The sequence below is a fragment of the Pochonia chlamydosporia genome, chromosome 4, assembly GCF_001653235.2.
Source record: "Pochonia chlamydosporia 170 chromosome 4, whole genome shotgun sequence".
NCBI lineage: Eukaryota > Fungi > Ascomycota > Sordariomycetes > Hypocreales > Clavicipitaceae > Pochonia > Pochonia chlamydosporia.
Window position 1 is genome coordinate 4,716,486 of NC_035793.1, and position 24,903 is coordinate 4,741,388.

Sequence of the window (24,903 nt, forward strand, 5' to 3'; positions counted from 1 at the left end):
AAGGAATACGTTTGACGAATAGCAAGTTATGCCGTTGTTTATTACAATATAATACCCTTTGAGCGACATATTCTCCAGCTTTGCCAGCATCAAGTCAATATTACTACGAAGCAGGTGTCGGGCCATGGAGAAGCATCATTCACGGAGGTCACAAAACATATGAAGCACCCATTACACAGCAACCGTCTTACAGCTTATTACACAGAACCGTTGAAACACACCTTTCACCTGGAAGCATGGATCCGAAGCACAGACACCACCAGTTTGACACCCAACCGCCACTATAGTTTTCATTCCGTCGGTTAAACAAGAGCACCTAATGAGCAGGCCAGTCGGAGGTCAGGCACCGAAGCACCTCCTATGCCCACCTGCCGGATTGACACAAAAACAGCCGGACCTTTCCAAATTTGACCTGCACGCTTATCGAATCCAGATTAGGACGGAACGAAAAGGCATGTGCCGGTGTCAGCGCACACTAGCTGGCCATGGAAAAGGTGTGGAAGCCATGGTGTGGATGACACCTGGCGCACCTACAGTTCAACGGCCGCAGAATATCAGTACCAGGGTGCGCGGCGTAATCCCCGCGTTTCTCGTTCATTTGGATACACTCTAGAACTTTTGCATGGAAGTCTGAGCGAATCCGTATCCATGGCGCAGGTATTTTGCTTTTGCCCGTGCGGAGGTAAGTGGCGGTGGAAACTTGTGGGGGAGGAATGTGAAGATGTCGAAAAGAGGAGGAATGCCTGAGGCGTCATGTTGACGAAGGCTGATAAATTAAATTAAGCCACAGTCTGGCGGAGTTGGACCTTCCAAACGCACCAATTTCTTGCCTTTTACCAGAGATTGCCGTGGAATGGCCAAACACACTCCGTTGCATAAATCTTTGGAATCCTCTGAATTCGATTCATGTCGATATTCTTTTTATCTTTTTTTTTTGGGCCCTCCATTATGATGGTTTACCTTTTATGCATGTAAGATGTGTATCTTTTTTGCTGTAATTATTTTTTGGGGGGTTGTTTGGCAGCGTAATATCTTGTGCATCCAACTAGCGATTTGTGTTTGTGGCGGGTGACAGAGTGAAGGTATCGTCACCAGTGCACAAGCACTTGCGGATCTACCACTATGGGAGCCGCTCAGTCTAGACCACATCTTGGCATCGTCTGCTAAGATGAATTTGCACCATCCGGCCCACGACTGAATAAATTAACTCCCACCCCTTCCGTTATTAAGACTGAAAACAAAATGGCACCATTTGCTGCCAGTCATCCTCGCCTGCAGAAGCGCCTACATAATTAACCCAGCAGCACATGTCTCAGCGCAGCCAAGTATTTTCCTTTTCGTAAGCCGAAACGCATATCGGGACACTCTATCCAATATCTTTGCTTTCCGAGCTGGCATAAACGTCTGTGCTGATCAACGCCACGACCTAGTCGTTTCGATTATATTAAACCCGGGGGAACTCATACCGACGCCGGCTCGATGTCATCCCGACGGACGGTCTGAGATCTCGGTCTTGCGGATCTGGGAAAACAATAGTCGAGATGAGTTAAGAGTAGGGATTGAGATTGATGGCGTGAACTTGTGGTCGCATCTGTTTCTTGGGTTTATGCCGAGGTCGAGTATGCCGAGGGGCATAATGAAGGACTTTGGTTACAGTTCTCAGGAGCTTTGTGCTTCATTTCGAGAACTTTTCTTCTTTGCTGGTTGATTCGCTATCACGGTCACTCTTTAAACTCTTTAGTCTGTGATACATGAACCCTTTACTGGTGGTGCATCAAAGTCTCTAGTTTGGCAATTCTGCGCCAACCCTCAGCATATCGGTCCATATGGGCGACGATATTCTCACGTAACCAGCCAATGACTGTTCTCTCAACAAGTGGATTTGAGAACTGCCTTTACCCGCCTTTACCCGCCAATGTGTAGGATTGCAAGTAGAACAAGGGCCAACCATACTACTTAGCCAAAGAACATGATTGCAAGGTCATCGTCTTGAGGATCAAACAAAATGTGTCTCAAGTATGTGGTACTGGGACATTGGTCTTATGGTCTGTGAGCTGGCTCGCAATACATTTAGGCAACGAATGAGGTACAAGTATGTGTATATACAGCCCTGCTTCACGCAGTTCTGTTACTTGCATCCTGTCATCTCCCTTGACAAATGAATCAACACCCAACCCTGCGCAACTGCGGTCAGCCAAATTTTTTGACTACCTCCAAATATTCAAGTATTCAATAACATGATGTATTACACAACAACAGACTTAATGATACGGAACACCTTGTAGATGTGAATGTTTGTTACGGCCTGATACACACATCCAAGAGGTGCCCCACCAATGAGAGCAACCAAGGCGACGAAGATGCTGACCAACGTACCGCGAAATTTCATTGTTGCATTGTTGTGAATTCTGTTTATTTTTAAACATCACGTACGATTCATATTAGAAAACAAGCCAAAGAATTCGGCTCAGTGCGCCTTCGCGACTCTGTTATGTGACGCTCACACATTGGGCAGATGTGCCCCTCAACTCCAATCAAAATATCCACATGCACTTGACACTTCATTGCTGCCCATCAACCCTCAGTCGTGCCTGAAACTTCACTCCAACAACATCATCATCTCACAAACGATCAGTGAAAACGCCAACCATGTCTGCCGCAAATGCCAAAATCATATCCACTAGCCCTCTGGTGTGTCAATGACCTCATTCCGCTGCATTTGCAGTCGAAATGTCTGAGCCCAAACTGACTCTCCGCAGTCCGATGGCGAGGCGAGATGGATCAAACTCATCAAGTATGAAGACGCCAACCCTTCCTATCTGCACCTTGCGCAAACTCCATTAACAGCCCTAGAATCAACTACCAAGACGCAAAAGGCACCCCCCGAACCTGGGAGTCTGCCGAGCGACGCACCCGCCCTGCCAACACTGACATCGATGGCGTCGGCATAGTCGCCATCCTCGACAAACCCACCGGCAAGGAGATCATCCTCCAGAAGCAGTACCGCCCGCCCATCGGCATGGTGACCATCGAAGTACCCGCCGGTCTTGTCGATGCAGGCGAATCGGCGGAACAAGCTGCCGTCCGTGAACTTCGCGAGGAGACTGGCTATGTTGGTGTGCCTACCGAAAGCTCACCCGTCATGTACAACGACCCTGGGTTTTGCAACACCAATTTGCGCATGGTTCACATGTCTGTTGATATGAGCCTGCCTGAGAACCAGAATCCTACGCCGCAGTTGGAAGATGATGAGTTTATTGAGGTGTTTACCGTCAAGTTGGTTGACTTGTGGGACGAGTGTAAGAAGTTGGAGGCTGAGGGATGTGCGATTGATGCGCGGGTTGGTACCTTGGCTGAGGGGGTGTTGCTGGCGAAGAAGTTGGCACTGTGACGAGGAATGGATCTACATAGACTTAGAGGTGATGACAAAGAAATATAGAGATGTAATTTCTGCATTCCGAGCTATGTGTGCGCTACTATGGGCTCTTATGTCCTGCAACAAGAGCCATTCCGGCTTTTGTGGTGAAGTTACACTTTATTTTCTCCCTTCAGTGAGTTCCAGAAGGCCAAAGCTGCCACAGTCTTTGCATCTCTGCGGCCAACTTTCAAGGCATCCTTCATAGGAACGATCTTGAGGGTAATCAATTCGCCTTCCTCTCTCAATCCAGTGTACTTGCCGTTCCACTCGGCCAACGTCTCCCTCGGGATCCTTCTTTCACAACTGTAAATCTTGATGTACTCGTCACAGGCCCCAGGACTTGGGAATACGGCTTCCGGAAGATGCTCATCGAGAGCCCCCTGCTGAGTAGCCCCCATCTGAGCGGCCTCTAGCTGAGCAGCATCGTTGCCCATCAGGTCAGTCAAGCACGCCAATTCATCTTCATGAACCACCATTCCAAGCTCCTCCTTAATTTCCCTGGCCGCCGTGCCCTTGAAATCTCCCGATTCCTCCATCATGCCGGCCGGTATCTCTATAAAGCTCAAACTCGTAGCTGACGCACGCGGCTGCACTGTAAACACAACATACCGCTCATCAGAGTCTGGTCCCACGTCGTCTGGGATGAGCATCATCAACATGGCGACGCTGGCCCCGCGGACGAATGTGCTACCCGGGAGAGTTACTTCGCCATCAGAGTCGGGTATTTTGGAGGACATTTTCAGAAAACCGATGCGGCCTCCGTTGAAGCGGTCGACGGCCTGGACGGTGATGGAGCGGAGATGGAAGGGATTTCCATGGAAGGGGTGCGCTTCGACGGATTGCAGGTGCATTGATTTGTTTAGCCCCTCGACCCATGCCTTTGAGTGTGTTTAGCGGACAAGCTTCTCGCTTTGGGACACGTTGAACAGCTTGTTACCTTGAATGGCGGGTGAGCCCACAGTTCCTCCAAGGTCAAGCCATCAGGGAGGGTGACGGCCACGTTCTCGAAGCCGGGGATCGTCTTCATGGCTCTGATGTGCAAGGGGCGAATGAATCTGAGAGATGGTACTTTTGATGCCTGAGTGAGACGCTTGTGTGTTTTAAGAGCTGCGATGGGGGTATTCCAGGTTCTGATCATCGAGTTTGTGAGTTGAGAGAGTCAAGTGAGCTGGTGGTGAAGGATAGCGACGTGGTCCACTTTATATCAATCGGGCACGGCAGCTCTTCAACACTGCGATTAATTACTGACGACAAGGTGTGAATGCGACTGTGATAATTTTAGTCGTTGTGATACTCGAGATTCGGGTTCATTGAGCAGTAACCAATTGTTCAAATGGAGGTTTGAGTGCTGTTCCAAGTCAAGTCGCCACCCGCCAAGACCATTTTGGGCGATGACGTGCGAAGTGCGATCATGTAACGCAGTAAACGATCTGTTTTGGGTATATCTTGAGAAAATTTGATGAGTTATCGAGTGATACAGTACTAACAAATGTATGGTAGTAGCAAGTCGTACGCGCGGCATTCAGAGAACTCGTAATTCTACTTGTGCAATCCCCCTTATCAAGTTCTGTTCAGCAATAATACGGAAAGTGCCAGAGCTGAGACGCTAATTGCATTTCTGATCTCCGTCTACTGGATATCTAACATGGACGTGGGTGATCGTTAGGTGTGCACTAATCGTAACGAGTGACCGCTCCCTCTTGACGGGCATATCATGATTTCTTGCAGTCCTCGACCCCAAAATAGCACAGACAACATTAGTTCTCTATGCTCGTAGGTAAGCAGAATGTATTGTATGTAAAAACTAACCCAAAACCATTCTTAGTAACGAGGCAGTGCTTCCCCCATGCCAACACTCAAGTAGAAGTAAAAGCCAAACTCCATCATAACACATTAAGGCCGTAAGCCTCATAGTTGAACTCTTCCAAGCTAAATATTCTTTCCGCCCAGCCATCGTCAACATCTCCCAGCTGCGATTCATCACCTAGCTCGAACATACCACTCCTCCCAGCCATGATGTCCTTCTGCTTCCATTGTTCTTGATACTCGACCGCAACACATGGATGCGGCACCCAAATCACTCTCATCCCGGCACGTCTTGCGGCCTCTACTCCAGCCACGCTATCTTCAAAGACCAAACACTCGTTGGGCGAAATAGTCTTCTCTCCGGGGCCTGCTGCCGAGTTCAGAGCCTGCAGAGCAACCAGGTATATATCTGGCGCTGGCTTCCCACGGCCTTCCCCAACTCGCGGGTCATCGCCGAGAATGCGTCTGTCATGTTCAAATGTGTCAAGAAGCTGTTTGGTTTCTGATCTTGAAGTTTTCAGCTCGTAGTAGTGACTCGGTGTGCTTGACGCCAAGGCTAGCTTAATGGTTTCTCCGGAAGCGCTCCTCGCACGGCCAAGGCTTAAGAGTAGACTTTCGGCTCCGGGCAGCGGCCTACAATTCTGAAAATTTGATCCCATTTGTTCGGCTGACTCGCGGGCAAATTGCTCCCTGGAGATGGGCAGCTTGGCCCAGTTGTGGAACAAGTCACTGTTGGAAGAGTCTGGAACTCCCATGAGTTGAGCTCGAACAGACTGCGTAAGTATTGGCCGCCCGTACTTTGTGAGTAGGTTGTTTATGGATATTGTGATCATGTCCTCGGAATCTATGAGCAGTCCGTCCATGTCGAAAATGCACGCCCGGATGGTGGGGAGACTGAAGAGAGCGGTGGTTAGGACCAGGTTTTACTGTATTATTCCACGAGGGCAACTTGGTCTTCATGTGGCAGCGGTCATGTTTTTGCTTACGGTGAGGTCACTTACTCCATTGTAGGGCAGCTATGCCTTCTCAGCATACGCTAACTTGCTTGAGATGAGCGGCGACTAGAGCGAAATAAAGAATGAATTCTGATATCCTAAACATACCCAGTTCTTGGCTTTATCTTTGAAGTGCTTGACAGTCACAAGTTTTCGGAACCTTTGCGACTCTCAGGATCATAGCGTTAACATGCGTAGGTAGGTGACACGAAAAACTCTGAAAAAATACGGTTCAATATGCAGCTGAATGCGCATTGACCAGCTTACCACCTCTCACAGCCTGAGAATCAGTCATTGTAGAAAACTCTTGGTATGAACTTTGATCGGGCCGCACGTGTCAACTACAAGCAGTAGGTGCAGTGACTCAAAGTCAACGAGACGGGATCAGCTGCGTTTTGAGGCATGAAAGGCCGCGCAAATCTTCTCCTGCCTCTGATGGAGAAGAGTGCTATCTCCTAAGAGCAGACCCTACATGAGGGGATAGCAAAATTGTGCCCGGGGGTTGGGGGGGGGGGAGATTAGGGTTGCTGGCAGCATGGTGTGATCTGATCTGATGTGAGATATGCAAAGTAATGGTACCGCCCTTTGCAGAATTAACGAAACTGTCAACTGGTCTTTTTGTGCCCTACGGTCGATGCCAACAATTGAGTTCACTTGAGAAACGTATGCAGCTGGACAGCTACGATCAACGCTATGAAGAGACGTTGTCTGCTGTCTCTACCCGACCTAGTGCATTGGCGGAGGAATAATCTGGCAGGGATGACTATTATTTGTAACTAGAGCTCTAAGTGCAAATTTAGTCACCAGTCTGGCTTCCGGGATTCGGGATTCAGCCTTATGTGTGGGACACCGATGCCGACATCATAGAACAAGCCGACATCCAATGACAGAAATACTCTACTTTTCACACCGATGTAATCAAGAGGGTAAGGAGAAACATATGTAGTTATTATTTTCAGCTAAACCCCAACTTGAAAGCTACACAGATCTCCGAGCACACAATTTATTCAATACTGACTCCCCTCGGCCACATCCAACTTCGGCCCGGAAGTGGATTCCTTCGGCTCATCTCATCGTCCCGCAAATATCTTATGTCGCGATGCCGCAACCAATGAGGTTAAACAGATGGTCTTGGGAGTACCCAACTTCCTAATCAGATCAGATGGGTGTTGGTTGATGCCACGCTGATCAATGCTCAAGCGAGTGCAACCGTTTTATCGTCTTACTCTGTACCTTTTGTGTTTTTGACTCACCGATGCTTTTGGGACTTCAACCTTGTCGCATCATCGTGACATGGCTGCGTCTCAGGAACACCGCTCCAATGAGCGCGAAAGAGCAGTCCTTGATCGCCAATTGAATGGACTTCCAATTGAGGACAAGGAGAAGTCGAAAAGAAATGTATTGGCATATGCAACAGCTTCAGACAAGGTCATCTTGTCCGTTAGTTCGGTGTGCGCAGTCTTTGCTGGGGCATTAAATCCTCTTGTGCCTGTAAGCAGAACACAAACATTGGCAATTCGCATTCAATCTCCCAATCTCACTCATGTAGGTTATTTACGGCCTCTTGGTCGCCGTATTCAATGGCTTCGAAGCAGGCACCGTCAGCGGCCAGGAGCTGCGCTCCAAAATTTCCACCTTCAGTTTGTACTATGTCTATCTCAGCATCGGTCTCTTCGTCTTCACGTACATTGCGACGGTGGGATACTACTATTCCGGGGAGCGCATAACTCGGGCCTTACGAACAGCATACCTATCGGCTATTTTGCGACAAAACATCGCCTTTTTCGATCTCCTTGGTCCGGGCGAGGTGACTAACCGAATTATGTCAGATATGGGAACAGTTCAAGAAGCCGTCACAAGCAAGCTTTCCGTTCTGTTGAGCGCGGTTGCGACCTTTTGCGCTGCTTTTATCGTTGCATTCGTCATGTATTGGAAGACTGCGTTAATCATGAGTCCCTTCTTCGTGGCTATGCTCGCGAGTGCTAGTATTGGTGGTGCCTACGCTGTCAAGTATCACAAAGGCGCGATGGAATTATATAGCCAGGCTTCGAGTATTGCTGAAGAGGGCATCAGCGCTATACGACAGGTGACAGCGTTTGGAATACAGCGTGTTTTATTGGAGCGGTACATGTCTGTGTTGAGACAAGCTGAGAAAACGGATAATAAGGCGGAAACCACTGTGGCAGCTTTGATTGCGTGGATGAATACCATGCCTTGTCTGTTATATGCGCTTTCTTTCTGGGCCGGCTCTAAATATCTGATCAAAGATGAGATATCGGTTGCAGGCATCACCGCGACGACGCTAGCCGTCACGATTGGGTCTTTTGCCATTATTCGAATTGCTCCATCTGTTCAGTCATTGACTTCGGGGGTTGCTATTGCGGGAGCCGTTCTGAAGTCCATTGCGAGGAAGTCTCCTCAAGATCCACTAGGCGAAGATGGTGACAAGCCTGAAAAGGTTGTGGGAGACATTCATTTCAACAATGTCAACTTGGTGTATCCATCGCGAGATGATGTCAAGATCTTGAATGATTTAACTTTGGCCTGTCCTGCTATGAAGAAGACGGCAATCGTTGGCTCGTCGGGAGGCGGAAAGAGCAGTGTGTTAGGGCTGATAGAGCGTTTCTATGAACCAACGGCCGGCTCAGTCTGTAAGTATTATTTGCCTTTTTATGCTTTGCTTTGAGAAAATATCTTGCTAAGAATGCAGCTCTTGATGGACGCGACGTCCAATCGCTGAATCTTCGCTGGTTACGTCGACAAATCGCCCTGGTTGATCAAAACCCCGTGCTGTTCAATGCTAGCATTTTCGACAACATCAAATACGGCTGCTCTGAGATACTTTCCCAGCTCTCTGAAGATGAGATCCGCCAGCGAGTTATCGGCGCCGCCACAGAAGCATATGCCCACGACTTCATCTCGTCGCTACCAGACGGCTACGACACCCAGGTCGGCGAAAAGGGTCTCCAGCTTTCAGGGGGCCAAAGGCAAAGGGTCGCCATTGCGCGAGCCTTGATAAAAGATCCCAAGATTCTCCTCCTCGATGAAGCAACGTCCGCCTTGGATTCTAAATCCGAGGCTGCAGTGCAGGTAGCGCTAGATGCTGCCTCTCAGCACCGTACAACCATCATAGTTGCGCACCGACTATCAACTATTCGAAATGCTGATAATATTATTGTGCTTGCAGAAGGGAGAGTTGTGGAACAAGGAAAGCACGAAGAGCTCATTGCTCAGGACGGACTGTATGCCGCCTTGGTTGACAAGCAGCAGGTCGAAGATGCTACAGTCACAGCCAGTGATGCGTCGGATCACTTGTCTATTGAAGAAATTAAGGAAAGTGCCATGATTGACACTCCAGGTGAGCATGATGAAAAGGCTGGTCTGGCTGGCAACCGGGTCTATGGCTCGACGCCCCGTGAAGCCGCAAGAGCAACAAGAAAAGATGCCCGTCGTCCACCTAGCGCCAAACAAACACTCGCGTTTATTGCTCGGGTGAGCCGGAGTGATTGGAAGCTTATACTATTTGGGATGACATGTGCCATTTTGGCAGGTTTAGGTATTCCAGCGTAAGTCTCCTAAACCTATCGCCAGCCATGACCGGAGCATATACTGACCGTCGGTAGACAAGCCATTTTATTTGCGAAACTTTTGTCGGCAATTGGATTCCCTTCTTCTCGATACGGCGAGATGCAAGACCAAGTCAATCTCTACTCCGGACTATATGTTGCTCTTGCCGCCGCCGCTTTCGTGTTCTGGTTGACAGTCGGGATATCATTAGCATGGGCTACACAGAAGCTATCGCAACGACTCCGTGAAATATGCTTCAAATCCATCATAGTGCAAGACATGGCCTTCTTCGATGAACCGGGAAATACGCCTGGAGCCCTTTCGAGCGTTCTATCAAAGAGCATCACCGACCTCTCTGGGATGGGAGGACCCGTTATTGGCGGACTGCTGACATTCATCTCAACAATCCTGGGTGGAATAGTGCTATCCATAGCCATCGGATGGAAACTAGCACTTGTTTGCACGGCCACGATACCAATCGTGGTAGCTTGTGGATGGTTACGCCTGATGGTTCTCACAGCATTCGATACCAAAATCCGGCAGAGCGGCACGGATGCGGCTGCTTTTGCGGGAGAACTAGTTCGCTCAGTACGAACGGTTGCATCTCTAGGACTTGAAGAGTACGCTTTGGCACGATATGACGGATTCCTCGCCAGTCATGCATCCAAGTCTCTTCGATCTATTCTCACAGCTTCCAGTCTGTACGCTGCATCACAGTCTATTGTGTATCTGTGCGCAGCTCTGGCATTCTGGTATGGTGGTATTCTCATTGCTGACCGTGAATATTCTACCTTTCAAGTGTACATCTGTTTTGTAAGTCTCATTTCAGGGGCTCAGATTGCAGGTTCCATTTTTACGTTTGCACCTGATGCAAGTAAAGCGATGCATGCGAGTCAAGAGCTCCAGTACATCATGGAACTGAAGGCTACTATCAACAAGAATCCATTTCAAGAACAGCCACGCCGGAATGTACTTGCAGAAAATGAAAAGGGTAAGCAAACTTTGCAGCAAGATACTGCTTGTCGAATTGAGTTTGAGCGAGTATCCTTTACGTATCCCTCGCGGCCAAACAGCTCTGCATTGTATGAGTTCAGTGTTACAGTCAAACCGGGTCAGACGCTCGCTCTCGTAGGACAAAGCGGCAGCGGTAAAACGACGTGCATTTCATTACTAGAGCGCTTCTATGAACCTGACCATGGACGAATCCTTGTTGACGGGCAAGATATCAAGAGTACGGACGTTGATGCGTATCGACAAGCTATCTCGCTCGTTAGCCAGGAAACAATCATCTTTTCGGGAACAATACGAGAGAATATTGCGATTGGTCTGGCTGGAGAGGAAGCCAGCGACGCTGATATTTTAGAAGCTTGTGGACAAGCCAATATCCTCGAGTTTGTTGACTCTCTTCCGTAAGTTTCGTCAACACCAGACGCTTTCCCAAGTTTTTCATTCTAATTTCGAGCAGGGACGGGTTATCAACATTAGTAGGCACGGGAGGCAGCATGCTCAGTGGTGGTCAGAAACAACGCATAGCCATTGCACGCGCTTTCCTGCGCAAGCCGAGAATTTTGTTACTTGACGAGGCGACGTCTGCGCTGGACACGGAATCAGAGTCAGTCGTGCAGGCAGCCATGGATGCTATTCGTAAAGATAGAACGACAGTCATGGTGGCACATAGATTGAGCACAGTGAGGAGCGCGGATATTATTTGTGTACTCGCTGATGGGGGGTTGGTGGAAATGGGGAGTCATGAGGAGTTGATGGAGAGGAAGGGCAAGTATTTCGAGATGGTTGCTATGCAGAACTTGCATTAGAGGCAGATATTGCTACGGATTCAACACGAGCATTGATATTCACTTCTGGTAACTCCTCAACACGGGTGTGGCCTGCCTGAGTGATCTTGGGCCTGTAGATAGCTGCCAAGGTCTCGTCTAGTTGCACGATTCTTACAAGAAAGGCACAAATCTCTTCCTTGCTTTCTGTTTGAACTTGCGTATGATGCAACAACAATTAAGATGCCAAAATGCTAGAACAATAGGCAAAGCCCATGCTGCTCTGGCCGTCAGCATGGCTTTATTCCCGCTGCCAGCCGAGCATGTAGCTTGAGGAACATGCCGCTCTTCATTCCGCATGGCAAATTAAGCTCTTACCTAAACTGTTTGCTCTGAGGGCATGTCAATTCGGCTTACCAGTGTCATCCTCGCAGCCCGAACGGGTAAGCCCGATCCCGAGGATATGGGCTACGTACACCGAAGACCCAAATATGGAATACGATCCACCAACATACAGCACAAGTGATCAATTATAAGATCAAAGATAGCAACGACAGGAAGACTAGAATAAGAACTCTTATGTACCTGCTCAGTGATACTGCCTTCTGTATAACGCAATGGTATCTTCCACTTCGAATACCATGTCCTCACACAGCACTCGTACCAGCCACGTCGGCTTGGATGTCGAGGCGAATTATTCTCACATCAATGGACATAAAGCACAAGGGGCAAACTCGAAAACTGAGGATCTAGCGACATACCTACCAACATTGTTGAACGGTTCAACGGCAACCTCGAACCAATTGGCCTTGACCAAGTCTACATCACTTACATCCATCGATGCATTGTCTAGCAGCGCAAAGACGGAGAACGACCTGATCAAGTCCTGGGCTATACTACTTCACCTATATGCGGTTGCTGATACCGTCTGTTTCGTGGTTTCCGGCCAACTACGAGACAATGATGCCCACACTGGATCATTTGCACAACTGGTGACTTCACAGTGGTCACGACCCTCGTCAGAGCAAAGCGTCGAGCCTCAACTGCGACTTGAGCCTTATGTTTCTTCGGATCACGCAAGTAAAGCTAATACTTTGGTCCAATTTGGCGGGCCCGACGTCGTTGACAAGGATTTCAGCTATGTCTTGCAGTGGAATGGGCGAAACTCTACAGACCTTTGTCTACACACGAGCCAGGAGATAGTGCCTCTGGTGTTTGCAGGCTCAGTATGGGACACTCTGTTGGAAGTTTACCAAAGTGTCAGCCATGGGCTCCAACTTGGAGTATCTCTCAGCGCCGCGGACCAGACAGCCATTCGGGAGGAGGTTCAGAACCCGCTATTCGAAGAGCGACTGTGTTTACACCAGCTTTTTCAAGAGTCCGTCAGACTCGCCCCCAATGCTCAGGCCGTGTCAGCGTGGGATGGATCTCTTACCTACACTGAATTGGATCAGTTGTCAAACGTTCTAGCAGCTCAGCTTATTGAGAGCAGTGGCGTTTCGCCAGGAAAATACGTCGCTTTCTCTTTTGAGAAGAGCATGTGGATGGTTGTTGCCGTCCTTGGAATTCTCAAGGCCGGAGGCGCCATTGTGTCCATTGACCCGTCTCAACCGGATGGCCGAGCTGAAGAGATACTTAAAGAGATCAAGGCAGATGTTATTGTAACATCCCCTAAACAAGCTTCAAGATTTGTCAATCTTGTCCCGAAAGTCGTTCAAATATCGTCAAAAACCATACACACTAGCAGGAACGGCAGTCCAACCATTCCAATACTACCTGTCGTTCGGCCGCACAACCCTGCCATGGTCATCTTCACTTCAGGATCAACAGGGAAACCCAAGGGCATCGTCATATCACATGGTGCAAGTTCAACTCGCATGATAACGGAGGGCAAGTCTCTCTTATACGAGGGCGCAAGAACTCTGCAGTTCGCTGCATCGACATGGGACATCTTCATGACGGATATATTCACCACATTGACATACCGGGGCTGCATTTGTGTCCCCAGCGAGGAAGAACGACGATTCAATCTCGCCAAGTTTTGCAAGGAGAAGGAGGTTACGCTTGCACTCATTACGCCATCGCTTGCTGATTTACTTGACCCGGTGGACTTTCCGACTCTGAAGGTGCTTATCTTTGGAGGAGAGGCCTTGAGGAAAGACATTGCTCGGAAGTGGATGAATGTGAAGGGCCTTACACTGCTTCAGGGCTATGGACCGGCAGAAACGGGTTTCATTATTGGTACCTCGAAAGGGGATGTACAGTTTGATGAACGCCCAGAAGTTCTGGGTTACGCGAGAGGTAACTCCGTTTGTGTACTTGTCGACCCGGAAAACCATGATAGGCTTGCTCCTCGTGGAGCAGTCGGTGAGCTAGTCGTTGGCGGTCCGACTCTCTTCTCGGAATATCTCAATGCCCCTGAAAAGTCGAAGGCGGCTATAATCCAGAGTCCGTCTTGGGCAGCTGACTTGGGTTACGATGTGAAACGGTTCTACAAGACGGGCGATCTCCTTCATCAGAGTCTAGATAAGCTAGACGGCCGGATGGAGTTTGTTGGTCGCAAGGATGACCAGGTTAAATTCCACGGGCAGCGCATTGAGCTGAAGGAGATTGAACACCACCTGCGAAATCTTCGTGGTGTAGAGAATCGTGTGGTCTCATGCGTGGTAACTCTCCCCAAGACGGGTCAGTTTAGAGACAAACTGGTCGCAGTCGTTCAATGCGATACGAACAACGCCGAGGGAGTTGATGGAATACTTTCCATACGGCATGATGTTTCTTTGACCGTATCTACTGTCAAGAAAGCCTTGTCTTCCACGCTTCCTGCTTATATGATCCCCAGCGAGTTACTAATTGTTCATCAAATACCCCATAACAGTGCCATGAAGCTTGACAGGGCTCGTGTGAATCGATGGGTCTCTGAATTGCAGATTGATGAAGTGAGATCAGGCATCGATCTGCAGCTCGAGGGCGAGGTCTTGCTTAGCCAGGAGCTAACCGCTAGATCTATAGCGAGAGAGTATGCTCGTCTTGTATCCGGAAATGATGCAACTCGCCGACAGCGTTGCGAAAACAAAGATTTCAACCTCCAAGCCGGAGGCATCGACTCAATTCAAATCATTTCGCTCTCCATGTTCATCTCAAAGACGCATAGTGTCCAGGTTCCCATGGCGGATATTCTAAGTTCACGGGCAACGATTCGTTCAATCGCTTCTATCGTGGACAAGAGGCGGACTACGAGTCAGAAAGAGACAATCATTGACCTGGCAAGCGTTGAGAGTGAGGTCAATATCCAACTTCAAGCCATTCGCTCTGGTGCGCTTAAATCTTACTCCAACTCGGACGTGAAGAGTGTGTTCGTGACAGGTGGAACGGGGTTTTTGGGTATCGAAATTGTTCACCAGTTGCTCGCTCAGTCAGACTGCCATGTTTACGCTCTCGTCAGGGCCCCAACAGATCAAGAAGCCACAGAGCGAACTGTTGAAAGAGCCGTTGAAGCTGGATGGTGGGACGAATCCTACTTATCCAGACTCCATGTTTGGAAAGGCGATTTGAAGAAACCCCAGTTTGGGCTCACCGACATACAGCTGCAAATGCTTCGAGGGCAATCTCCCAACAGCATTGATGCAATCATTCACAATGGTGCCAAGGTTCACTACAACTTGGACTACGACAGTCTCAAAGCCACAAATGTCACACCAACTGTTGAGCTGCTGCGATTGGTAAACGAGCGCGTGAAGCCACTGAAGAGTTTTGTTTTTGTGTCCGGTGGGCAACAACTTAGCTTTGATGATGCTGGTGACGAAGAAAACGTTACCAAAGCTTTGAACGGGTCTGGCTATGCTCGCTCAAAGGCAGTATCAGAGCTTCTTGTCAAAAGATTCGCTTCAGAACAGGACACCCAAAAGGTGAAGCATATCCGCGTAGTCAAGCCAGGGTTCATCATTGGCGATGCGGATCGTGGTGTCGCAAATCAGACTGACTTCATTTGGAGATTAATTGCCGCTTGTGTCGATATTGGATACTACAACGAGAACGACATAGAAAGCTGGCTGTTCATCTCGGACGTCACTCGCGTATCACATTCGATTCTGGACAGTGTCTTCCAAGCAAACACCAAACCAGTTGTGAAAGTCCTGGATGGCATCAAGTTCAAGGATCTGTGGGCGACTCTCGGCCAAAACTTTGGCTACGATCTCCAGCCATTACGTCGCCAGGAGTGGCTTTCGCGAGTTTGCCAAGCTGTGACAGCTAAACAGGAAGCCCATGTTCTATTCCCATTGATGTATATGCTGGATACAAGTGATGAACACATCGGACTTCTCAATGGACCGGACAAAGCAACAGACGGAGTCGAAGCTGCTATCAAAGCAAACATTCGACATCTCCTCAAAGTCGGGTATCTGCCTCAGCCAAGCTCGGTAGCAACTCCTGCGTCCTCCCAGGATGGTGAAGTGTATGAACGAGACGCTTTTGATGTTGAAGCAGTACGCCGAGAATTTCCAGCTTTGCATCAAGGCGTTGTGGCTTTCAACAATGCTGCTGGAACAGTCTTACACAAGGAGGCTATTGACGGTACTCAGAAGTACATGACTGCGTTTCCGTATGAGTTGGGACGAAACGACCCGCAGAGCCAACAGAAAACAGAAAAGCTTATGAGTACATATGCTGAACTCGCTTCATTCATGAACGCAGAGCCTGACGAAGTTGGTGAGTTTGCTGTTGCACGGCAAGGATTACATGCGGGAATTCAAGTATAACTAACTTTTGACTAGCCTTCGGACAAACATCCACCTTCCTACTTCGCATGCTTGGTCAAGCACTAAAGCCCCATCTCAACTCAGATTGCGAAATGATCGTTTCGAATCTCTGCCATGAAGCCAGCGCTGCTGCATGGGTTGCACTAGCAAAGGATCTAGGCATCGCGATCAAATGGTGGGCACCACCACCTGGTGACGACCCGTGCTTGTCTGTGGAAACACTAAAACCTCTATTGACTTCTAAAACACGAATCGTCACTTGCAACCATGTGTCTAATGTGGTGGGCACAATTCATCCCATCCGCCAGGTAGCCGACTTGGTTCACACCATCCCCGGCGCCATCGTCATTGTCGACGGCGTCGCATATGCGCCTCACCGACCCATCGACGTCAAGGCCTTTGATGTGGACTTTTATTGCTTCAGTTGGTACAAGGTTTTTGGCCCGCATGTCGCCCAGCTCTACGGTCGACGTAGCGTGCAAAAGCGCCTGTTACAAGGTATAAGTCATTACTTCCTCGGTGATATGCCTGGCCTCGACTGGCGTTTACGACTGGGCGCCAACTCATTCGAGCTAGAGGCAGCCTTGGTTCCCATAACCAAGTACTTGAAGAGAGTGGGTTGGAAGAACATCGTCGCTCAGGAGACGCTTCTACAGGAAATCTTCCTCGGCCATCTCAGACGCCGACCGGATGTCTTCCGCATCTTTGGCGAAAAGTCATCCGACTCGAGTAAACGTGTTCCAGTGGTTACGTTTCGAGTTACTGGCAAGACTTGCCTTGAGGTTACGAATAAGATTTGTCAGAAGGGGAGGTTTAGAGTTGTGTCAGGGAATTGCTGGGCTCCGAGACCTACGCATGATGTGTTGGGGTTGGACGAGGATGGGCTGATTCGAGTTAGTTTTGTGCATTATAATACTGTGGCTGAGGTGAAGGAGTTTTGTGAGGAGCTTGACTTGGTTGTGGCTACTTTGGATAAAGAAGCTAAGTAGGAAGCAAAATGATGGTTTTCTCATCATGATAGCTAGGGTTATCTTGTAGCGATTCTTATATTCATGTTGCTCACTTCTCGCAGTGTTAAACGCGTGGCTTTTGTGGTCTCATCTAGATTAACTTCTATAATTCTGCCCTACTTAATTGACTTTATCAACTCGCCAGGTCACTGAATTCACATAGCCAGGTCCTGGGGTTCAAGTTATCATTAATACCCTATAAAACAGCCAACCTGAATTGTTGGCCATTTCGCTAATCAGTCGTGAAAATTGTTCAACTTCTTACTATATTTGATATAATATTACTAATTATCTCTCTCTGGGCCAAATAACCGTAATTATTTGCCTATGTGTCTTGTGTATCTCGTTCTGATACTTGCGCAAGTTTGTGGTCGACCACCACACACATCGGTAAGCCGTATAAGTGACTAAGACACTAACATGTCGATCAAACCAGCACTTCAAACTTCGCCAAACAAGCCATTCGGGTGCGAACTCCTGTTGCAAGTGATAATAGAGTGCTACCGAATCCTCATGGGAGACATCCCGTCGGCCGAAAGCCTCATGGAAGTTCGGCCCGAAGCTCCACATCTTGACCGAAGATCGACAATTTGGATCCCGACCGAGTGTCCGTACACCGAAACCTTATGGCCCGATACATTCTATGAGAAGCAGAAGTGTCCAATATTAACGTGCTTATGTGAGAAAAGAAATGCAGTCAGATGAAGACGCCCATTTCTTGTGATGGGACTGAAATGTACATGGCCGGGGGCTGGCCAACACACTCAATAGAATCTCTTGCGAAATTGTGATTGTACTCTAGCGTAATAAAATCTAACTAGCTCTGTCTCGAAATTGTCTCTAGTAAGCGAAAGTTACTGTCTAGCTGTCGTGAGAGTAATTACCCCTGAGTGAATATATGCCTAGTCAATGTTAGTTTTCATCCAAAACTCAGTAAAAAGACAAGTTCCATACCATAAGACTCATCGTCGTTCATCCAACTCTCTATCACTGACCCGCCAGCGTGCTTACAAATATCAAGTACCTTTCCTTTGGGCCACTTCCCACTTCTAATCGACCGCATCGTCTCACCCCTTTTGAAGTGGTACTCCTCGCCGGCAATACTCACCGTCAGATCCTTCCGAGACACGTAAAAAGCTTCGTGCATCCAGAGCTCTGGGTTCCATTTCCCCATGAATTCCCAATCGTTCACATCGAACGCGTCCGTGCCCAATAGTTCATTCGCATGTACCAGGCCATTCAGGACAAAGTCTCGGTTGGACTGTGCCTCGTATGATTGCGCAATTTCCCGTAAATCTTGACTGCCGTCCAATCCTACTATTAATGATGAACCGCTGCTAAGAAAGCTGCGAATGTATTCGGACGCTTCGTGGGGGGTGAAGTTTGCCATGCTGTTTCCGAGCCACATGAGTGTTGTTCGGGAATTAGAATTGCTGGTGTTGGGCTTTAGCCATGCTGCGCAATCCTCATAGGTCCCTAATAAACCCTGAATTCTAATAGTTGATGTTGCTACCGGGAACAGAGACTGCAGTTCGCGAAGGCATCGTCTCAGTGCGGTGCGATCTACATCACATGCAATGTACTGAATGTGCTTGCGTTGCGCTTGTAACGTGTGTAGCACAAGGGCTGTCTTCTTCATGTTTCTGTGGGTTGGGAATGAGCAATTTAGTCTGAGTCTTGACGGCGTGTGTTTGCTTACCCAGCACCGAGCTCTATCAGCCGGTCGCCAGAGGAGATGGTATGGGTGATCTTGTGAACAACATTGTGTAGTAGTGACCATTCCCTTGTGGCGGGATAGTAGTTTGGAGACTCCAAAACAGCATCAAAAAGTGATAAGCCGCGATCATTCCAGAGTAGCAGTGCTGGAAGCTCCCTAGGGCTGGACAATAATCCATCGACGATGCTGGGAACTAGGCTCTGAGCGGTGGGTTGTTGACGAACATCATGAAGTGGTATTCGTTCAGCACGGAGACGCTTTTGAGGCCGATGAGCCTTTTGCGGCTTGATTTCATCGGTGTTCCTGGCTTTTGGCCAAGTGAAAACATCCCTTGTGAAAGCAAATGTTGAAGCCATGATGTCGACAAAGTAAAGATTGAGCCAACTGGTAGACAACTACAGGTCAAGATGTCAAGGATAGGAACAGAGTGTAATAGTTATGAAGATATAAAGACTCTGAAAGTGTTAGGTTCTCTTGCGCAATCCTGCTACCCATAGAAATATCACATAAGCGGCCACGGTCTTATTATACGGATTGTGCTTTCGGATAGAACCTATCTAGGTAGGCAGCTGCTGCTCATGCTCAATCCATATCGACTGTGTATTTAACTCGAACGATCCTATTTTCACTTCTTTGTTACTGCGTACGAGTTAGAACATATTTGATACTGTCCAGCAGGCAGTGTCTAAACCGAATAGCTTTACTCCGATTCACCAAAGCCCTCCAAACTGACTTACCTTATTCCAATCAACTGTTACCTTACCATTCTGCCTCGTACTGTTTCTTTCCTTGTGACTTGCCCAACTTGTGTATTTAGGGCACTCCACACTCTGTTCCGAACAAAGTAAGCGTGGGCACCGACAACTAGCCAGGCTCATTCGGCAAGGTATCGGTCTTCCGTGTTGCATAGCGTAGTGCTGCATGATGCAACGCATCCTTTCATGGTTACTCGAATCATGGTCAATAGTTATATACTCGCTACAGAAGTGTAGAACGTAGGAAGAACAGCCCAACATAGCTTTCAATTCCCTGACTGCAAGACTTCGACAACATCATCTAAAAGAAGAGATTTAAGAGTATCGAATTAAAATGGCCGTGCCTCTCTCGGTAATAATTGTCGGCTCAGGCGTTTTCGGTCGTACGTAAACTTCTAGTTGTAACTAATGCTCTTCCCTGATTCTAACATACACTTGCATAGTCTCGACGGCATATGCCATGAGCCACGATGCCAAATTTGCCGATTCAAAGATAATACTCGTGGATAGATGGAATTTCGAACCCAACTCTGGCAATAATTCTGTCCAGAACCCCGGCGCAGCAAACGCCGACACCTCTCGCGTGATCCGCCGTGACTATCCCCATGGTCCCTACGCTTGCCTCGCCCGTGAGGCGATGAAGCACTGGAGGGCCGACTTTGGACAAGATAAGAGATATGTTGAGCAACGGCTATTGTTCTCCGGAGAAGGTAGTTCTCTACTCCTTCCCAAAAGACAGGGAGATACGGTGAACTACATCAAAACCGCATATGGGGTCAGCTGCGAAATGACTGAGGGAGGAAAAGATGCGCTCAAGGTCCTTGACTCTTTGGAAGATATTCGCGTTGAGCTCGGAAATACTACGACCCTCCCAGAGACTCTTCGTGTAGAAGGAAAAGAGGCGAATACTCTAAGAGGCTACATCTCTGAAGACTGCGGCTGGGCCAATGCTGGAGCTAGCATTGAGTGGCTTCGACAACAAGTCATCCGCCTTGGTCGAGTGGAATTCCGTGTTGGTCATGTTGAAACCCTTCTTGTATCGGACGACGGTACACAGATCCAAGGCGTCAAGCTACAAGATGGATCGACCGTGCATGCAGATCTCACAATTGTTGCTGCTGGGAGTCAGACGTCACACATTCTGGGGATCCCGAAGCTCTGCGACGTCTACAGCGAAGTAGCTGCTTACATTCAGCTGTCCGAAGATGAAAGCAAGGAACTAAAACGAAGAAACTGGCCCTTGATTGTTAATGCCCACCGTGGTGTATTTGCCGTCGGTCCAGATCACGACAATTGCATCAAGCTCGGCCACTTCTCCTACAGCGGCATGGCAGATGTCCTGAAAGATGCAGGCATCCAAGTCAAGACTCGTGTCGACCCATCCGGCCGCACACCTGCGCAGTTATGGGAAGAAGATCCCAAGTACGGCTTCGGGGGAGACGTCACAATCTCAGAACTCGGCGACGTTGTGGACTACGAGGAGGACAAGATGCTCAAGACGCTGGCTGATTTCCGTCTTTTCCTTCTTGAGCTTTTGGGGCCCTCTGGTCTTGAGGGCATCAATACTCTTGACCATGCGCAGTGCGATGTCATCCTGAATAATATTGCTAATCGACCTTTCACGAGGGTACGCAAGTGTTGGTACAACGACACCCCGACACTCAACTTCATCGTGGACTACCACCCATCGTATGGGAAGAGTTTGTTTGTTGCTACGGGTGGTTGTGACCATGCTTTCAAGTTTCTTCCTATTATTGGTGAGAAGGTGATTGCGTTGGCGTTGCATCATCGTGGAGTGGAATCGTCGTCGTTGGGTGAGGCAACGCCGTCGCTGGATGATTTGGTTGAGTTGTGGAAGTTTCCGGCAGAACTCGTGAAGTAATTTCACGCGTAAAGAAAACAGGTGGTTTTAGTTTAGAAGCAAGGGATCAATTCACAGAGTATTTAAGCAAATATTTTGCATTGGTTCCCTGAAGAAACAGTGTTGCCCACCCAAGCGCGCCAGAATCCAAGTCCGCCATGCGTCTAGTCTAGATTTTATGACAACATCATTAATCAATAACTTTTAGTGCGGCTTGAATCTCGCGAATAAGCCGTTTGGCGCGCACCTCCCGTTTCCCCCCACGATGCGGCAACAAAGGATGCTCATCCTGGTCATACAGTACATCAATCCAACCGCTTACAAGCTTGTCTCGTAGTAGCCCTCCCCTAGCCTGATTAAAAATACCACTTTGTCTCGATGATCCAATTAAAATACTCTCAATCTTCTCCAACATGTTAAAGCTAACACTTGTCAAGCACTCCAATTGAAGCACATAATCACCATCAAGTTCAAATCCATCAAGTCGAATGCCTGATAGGATCGGGGGAACTGAAGGCGTAGGCTGGGTAATAGACTCTAGGATGGGGGTGAGTACATGGTCGTAGGATTGTAAAATATATGCATAGCAAGATAACATGGACAAGAGTGTCGGTATCTCAAGAGCAGGTATAGCGTTGGATGGTGATGCGAGTGAAGATTTGCTGGATACAGATAAAGTGGACGATCCACAGCGAGACGAGGGAATTTCTGGCGTTTCTGTCACTCCGATCAACCATCTTGAGTCTTCTCGGATACCTCCAGAGTCACCGTCACAGCATGACTGCCTAAGACGCTGGAGAATAGAGAGGAATTCTCGACAATGTTGCAGTGTATGACCGATAGATTGAGTGCCTGACTCGACATTGTCTTGACCAGAAGTGTCTTCTAGGTTGTTCTTTTCGCGGAGAAGCTTTTCGTTCAGCTTGGCGAGTTCTTGTACGATTGTCCTTGTTGTTTCGGTGTTTTGCGGAGGCACAAGTGGCGAAGTTCTTCTTGTGTGGGAAGATACCTTCCCTGATGATGATGATTCTGTATGTATAGAATTGGCATCGGCTGCAAACTGTCGTGGACTCCAATCTACCGAAGGCGGTTTGCTCATTAACTCAATCAGACTTGGGTCCGTTGTGTTGTCCATGATTGAGTCCGGGTGTACGTTTCGATCAGTGTCGAGCATCCAGCCAGGAGTTTCCAGATTCACATCGTTCCAGTCCATATCGTCTTCGGTAGGGTACGACGACCAGTCATTTGTCGCTGACTGAATCGCAGAGGGTAAGTCTGCATCGCGTGGCTGTCTCGGGTTCCGATGTGTATAATGAGTGGATACAGAGTTCCTTGGTTGATGCTGGCCAGGAAGAGAATCATATCGAGCTGCTGAAGTAGTTGAATTAGGGTTGAATTGTGCCGCAGCATGTGATGGGATTGAGCTGCGACTATTTCTCTCTTGCACCAGTTGTGAGTCAAGTGTAGTATCTTGAGTCCTTTCAGAAGCTGTGTTCCTCCTGGGAGCTGGCCTAACACTATAGCACTCGACCTTGGCTCGTTTGCACCGATCACAAGGTACTTCGTTACGCAGGAAGCGACTAACAGGGTTGAATATTGGCTTTGCGGCTCCAACACATCGTAGCTTCTGACCACGACAACGATCGCAGGCCCCTCGTCTACTAGCTTCGGCATTCATCGTCAGCGACGTAGATCTATCAACGAAGAAGAAGAAGCAAACTCCTGAACGTAAAAGCTTTTAAACTGCTGAGAGACAGGGTCTTACATATAAGTGGTGCTGACGATAGACTGACGGATGGAATGACCTTCATGTCAACTATACGCTGTGTCAGTGGTTCATCTGCCGACCAGCGGGTCAGTCACTAGTGTATGCTCCTGCTTCATTCTCCAGGTTGTTGGATATCTGACCGCAAGCGGAAAGTTTTGTCCGCAGTATACCTACTCTACTTTACACTAAGTTGGGTGGCATAGTTCGGAATGGCATTGTCAGGAAGTGGAGTGTTCCTCAACTCACAGTACCCCCATGACTCCCAGATATTGATCTCTACCAATGACTCTGCTGAGAATAGACCAAAATGGCGCGATCAATACTAAAAGGTCGAACCCCAAGACTCGTGGCTTCGCTCGTTGTGGATAACACCGGCAGAATGAGGCAGGACAGAACAACTTGAGTTACATCCAAGCTGACCTACATGGCGAGCGTGGTTTGTTTTCACCTTGCCGCCGCCCCGCTTACACGCTCATGTTCTATGGATGATGAGATGAGACGTATACGCTTACGGTTGCGGTATAATAAAGCTTACCGACTCCAACCGAGGTGAGTGCTCTGTTCCTGTGATGGAAAGACAACTCTCCGCAAGTTGACAAATTTCACATGAAAACCTGTCCAACCGCAAGTGTACGTTGATTAGCGTCGTCAAGGTCCTCCGCAGTATGGACACTTGTTTTGCAAGGCATGTACGGAGGACTCTTCAATCAACTTGGGCAACGACACAGAAAGAGCGAAACAAAGTCTGTCCAAGGAGAGAAGGTGATTAAGGTGTCAAAGCTTGGCTTTGGATCTGGACTTTGTTGCTTGCAGAACACCACTGAAACCCGGGAAGTGGCGTTGAGTTGCTTGGCGGAACAGCTGTTCAGAAGCCAGTTTCCAAGGGTCAGAGACCTTCTTTGCATGTGGCGCAACTGGAACGGAAGCTCATTTGCTGACGGGACGGCTCGGTGCGAGCTTTTTCGTCCTCTCATTGCAGAAACAATTGCCCTAGCTTCCTTGGAACCTGGTAACTTGACCGGGGTTAGGGAACCTCTCCCAGGCTGCAGACTTTAAGACAGGATGAGTCGGGCAGAGAGTAACTGAAGAATTAGTTTACGGAAATTCTATAATGAAAGACATTAGAGTTCTATTTTTGTAGGAACCAGGACCTGCTTTCACCTCACCAACATCTCCTTTGGCCGCCAACTAAGGGTCTGTTGCTGCACTCTCCCAACTCGTAACTGGAGTCTAACACAGAATGGCATGCTCTTATCTTTTCCCGCCATCGCTTAGTTTTCAACCCAGCAGGTGCCGTTAGTTCCAAACTACAGGCCGCGAGAGCCGGTCAGCAGCGGGAATCGCCACAGCCCCAAGAAACTGGAGATGACGTCCCGCCTCGGAACCGTACTGGGAATTAAAGTCCGAGGCTTGGTCTCATCCCCCTGTTCTATACTCCATAGGCACCAGTACTAGAAAAGCTTGTGTCAACGCA

The 24,903-nt window shown here is 48.6% G+C and overlaps 9 protein-coding genes across 9 annotated transcripts; 5 read left to right on the forward strand and 4 right to left on the reverse strand.

Moving 5' to 3' along the window:
• Positions 1 to 2,649: 2,649 nt before the first annotated feature.
• VFPPC_10107 (ADP-ribose pyrophosphatase) lies at positions 2,650 to 3,391 on the forward strand (the record flags this gene model as incomplete). Its single annotated transcript, XM_018288538.1, has 3 exons — positions 2,650 to 2,691; positions 2,760 to 2,794; positions 2,854 to 3,391. 3 exons carry the CDS (start codon positions 2,650 to 2,652, stop codon positions 3,389 to 3,391), a joined length of 615 nt encoding a protein of 204 aa, XP_018137984.1.
• Positions 3,392 to 3,528: 137 nt separating this feature from the next.
• On the reverse strand, positions 3,529 to 4,445 carry VFPPC_10106 (NUDIX family hydrolase; the record flags this gene model as incomplete). Its single annotated transcript, XM_018288537.1, has 2 exons — positions 3,529 to 4,296; positions 4,356 to 4,445. 2 exons carry the CDS (start codon positions 4,443 to 4,445, stop codon positions 3,529 to 3,531), a joined length of 858 nt encoding a protein of 285 aa, XP_018137983.1.
• An 856-nt stretch (positions 4,446 to 5,301) lies between these two features.
• Positions 5,302 to 6,087, reverse strand: VFPPC_10105 (GS1-like protein; the record flags this gene model as incomplete). The annotated part of the gene is made up of 1 exon (XM_018288536.1): positions 5,302 to 6,087. The coding sequence occupies one exon, from the start codon at positions 6,085 to 6,087 to the stop codon at positions 5,302 to 5,304; it is 786 nt and encodes a 261-aa protein (XP_018137982.1).
• A 704-nt stretch (positions 6,088 to 6,791) lies between these two features.
• VFPPC_16827 (hypothetical protein) lies at positions 6,792 to 6,968 on the forward strand (the record flags this gene model as incomplete). The annotated part of the gene is made up of 1 exon (XM_018294580.1): positions 6,792 to 6,968. One exon carries the CDS (start codon positions 6,792 to 6,794, stop codon positions 6,966 to 6,968), a length of 177 nt encoding a protein of 58 aa, XP_018137981.1.
• Positions 6,969 to 7,512: 544 nt separating this feature from the next.
• VFPPC_10104 (multidrug resistance protein 3) lies at positions 7,513 to 11,600 on the forward strand (the record flags this gene model as incomplete). Its single annotated transcript, XM_018288535.1, has 5 exons — positions 7,513 to 7,710; positions 7,769 to 8,870; positions 8,930 to 9,785; positions 9,843 to 11,195; positions 11,252 to 11,600. 5 exons carry the CDS (start codon positions 7,513 to 7,515, stop codon positions 11,598 to 11,600), a joined length of 3,858 nt encoding a protein of 1,285 aa, XP_018137980.1.
• A 599-nt stretch (positions 11,601 to 12,199) lies between these two features.
• VFPPC_10103 (nonribosomal peptide synthase) lies at positions 12,200 to 17,307 on the forward strand (the record flags this gene model as incomplete). The annotated part of the gene is made up of 2 exons (XM_018288534.1): positions 12,200 to 16,268; positions 16,334 to 17,307. The coding sequence occupies 2 exons, from the start codon at positions 12,200 to 12,202 to the stop codon at positions 17,305 to 17,307; spliced, it is 5,043 nt and encodes a 1,680-aa protein (XP_018137979.1).
• An 882-nt stretch (positions 17,308 to 18,189) lies between these two features.
• VFPPC_10101 (N-methyltransferase) lies at positions 18,190 to 19,401 on the reverse strand (the record flags this gene model as incomplete). The annotated part of the gene is made up of 3 exons (XM_018288533.1): positions 18,190 to 18,230; positions 18,283 to 18,971; positions 19,028 to 19,401. 3 exons carry the CDS (start codon positions 19,399 to 19,401, stop codon positions 18,190 to 18,192), a joined length of 1,104 nt encoding a protein of 367 aa, XP_018137978.1.
• A 733-nt stretch (positions 19,402 to 20,134) lies between these two features.
• VFPPC_10100 (FAD dependent oxidoreductase) lies at positions 20,135 to 21,682 on the forward strand (the record flags this gene model as incomplete). The annotated part of the gene is made up of 2 exons (XM_018288532.1): positions 20,135 to 20,183; positions 20,244 to 21,682. The coding sequence occupies 2 exons, from the start codon at positions 20,135 to 20,137 to the stop codon at positions 21,680 to 21,682; spliced, it is 1,488 nt and encodes a 495-aa protein (XP_018137977.1).
• Positions 21,683 to 21,851: 169 nt separating this feature from the next.
• VFPPC_10099 (C6 finger domain-containing protein) lies at positions 21,852 to 23,339 on the reverse strand (the record flags this gene model as incomplete). The annotated part of the gene is made up of 1 exon (XM_018288531.2): positions 21,852 to 23,339. The coding sequence occupies one exon, from the start codon at positions 23,337 to 23,339 to the stop codon at positions 21,852 to 21,854; it is 1,488 nt and encodes a 495-aa protein (XP_018137976.2).
• Positions 23,340 to 24,903: the final 1,564 nt, after the last annotated feature.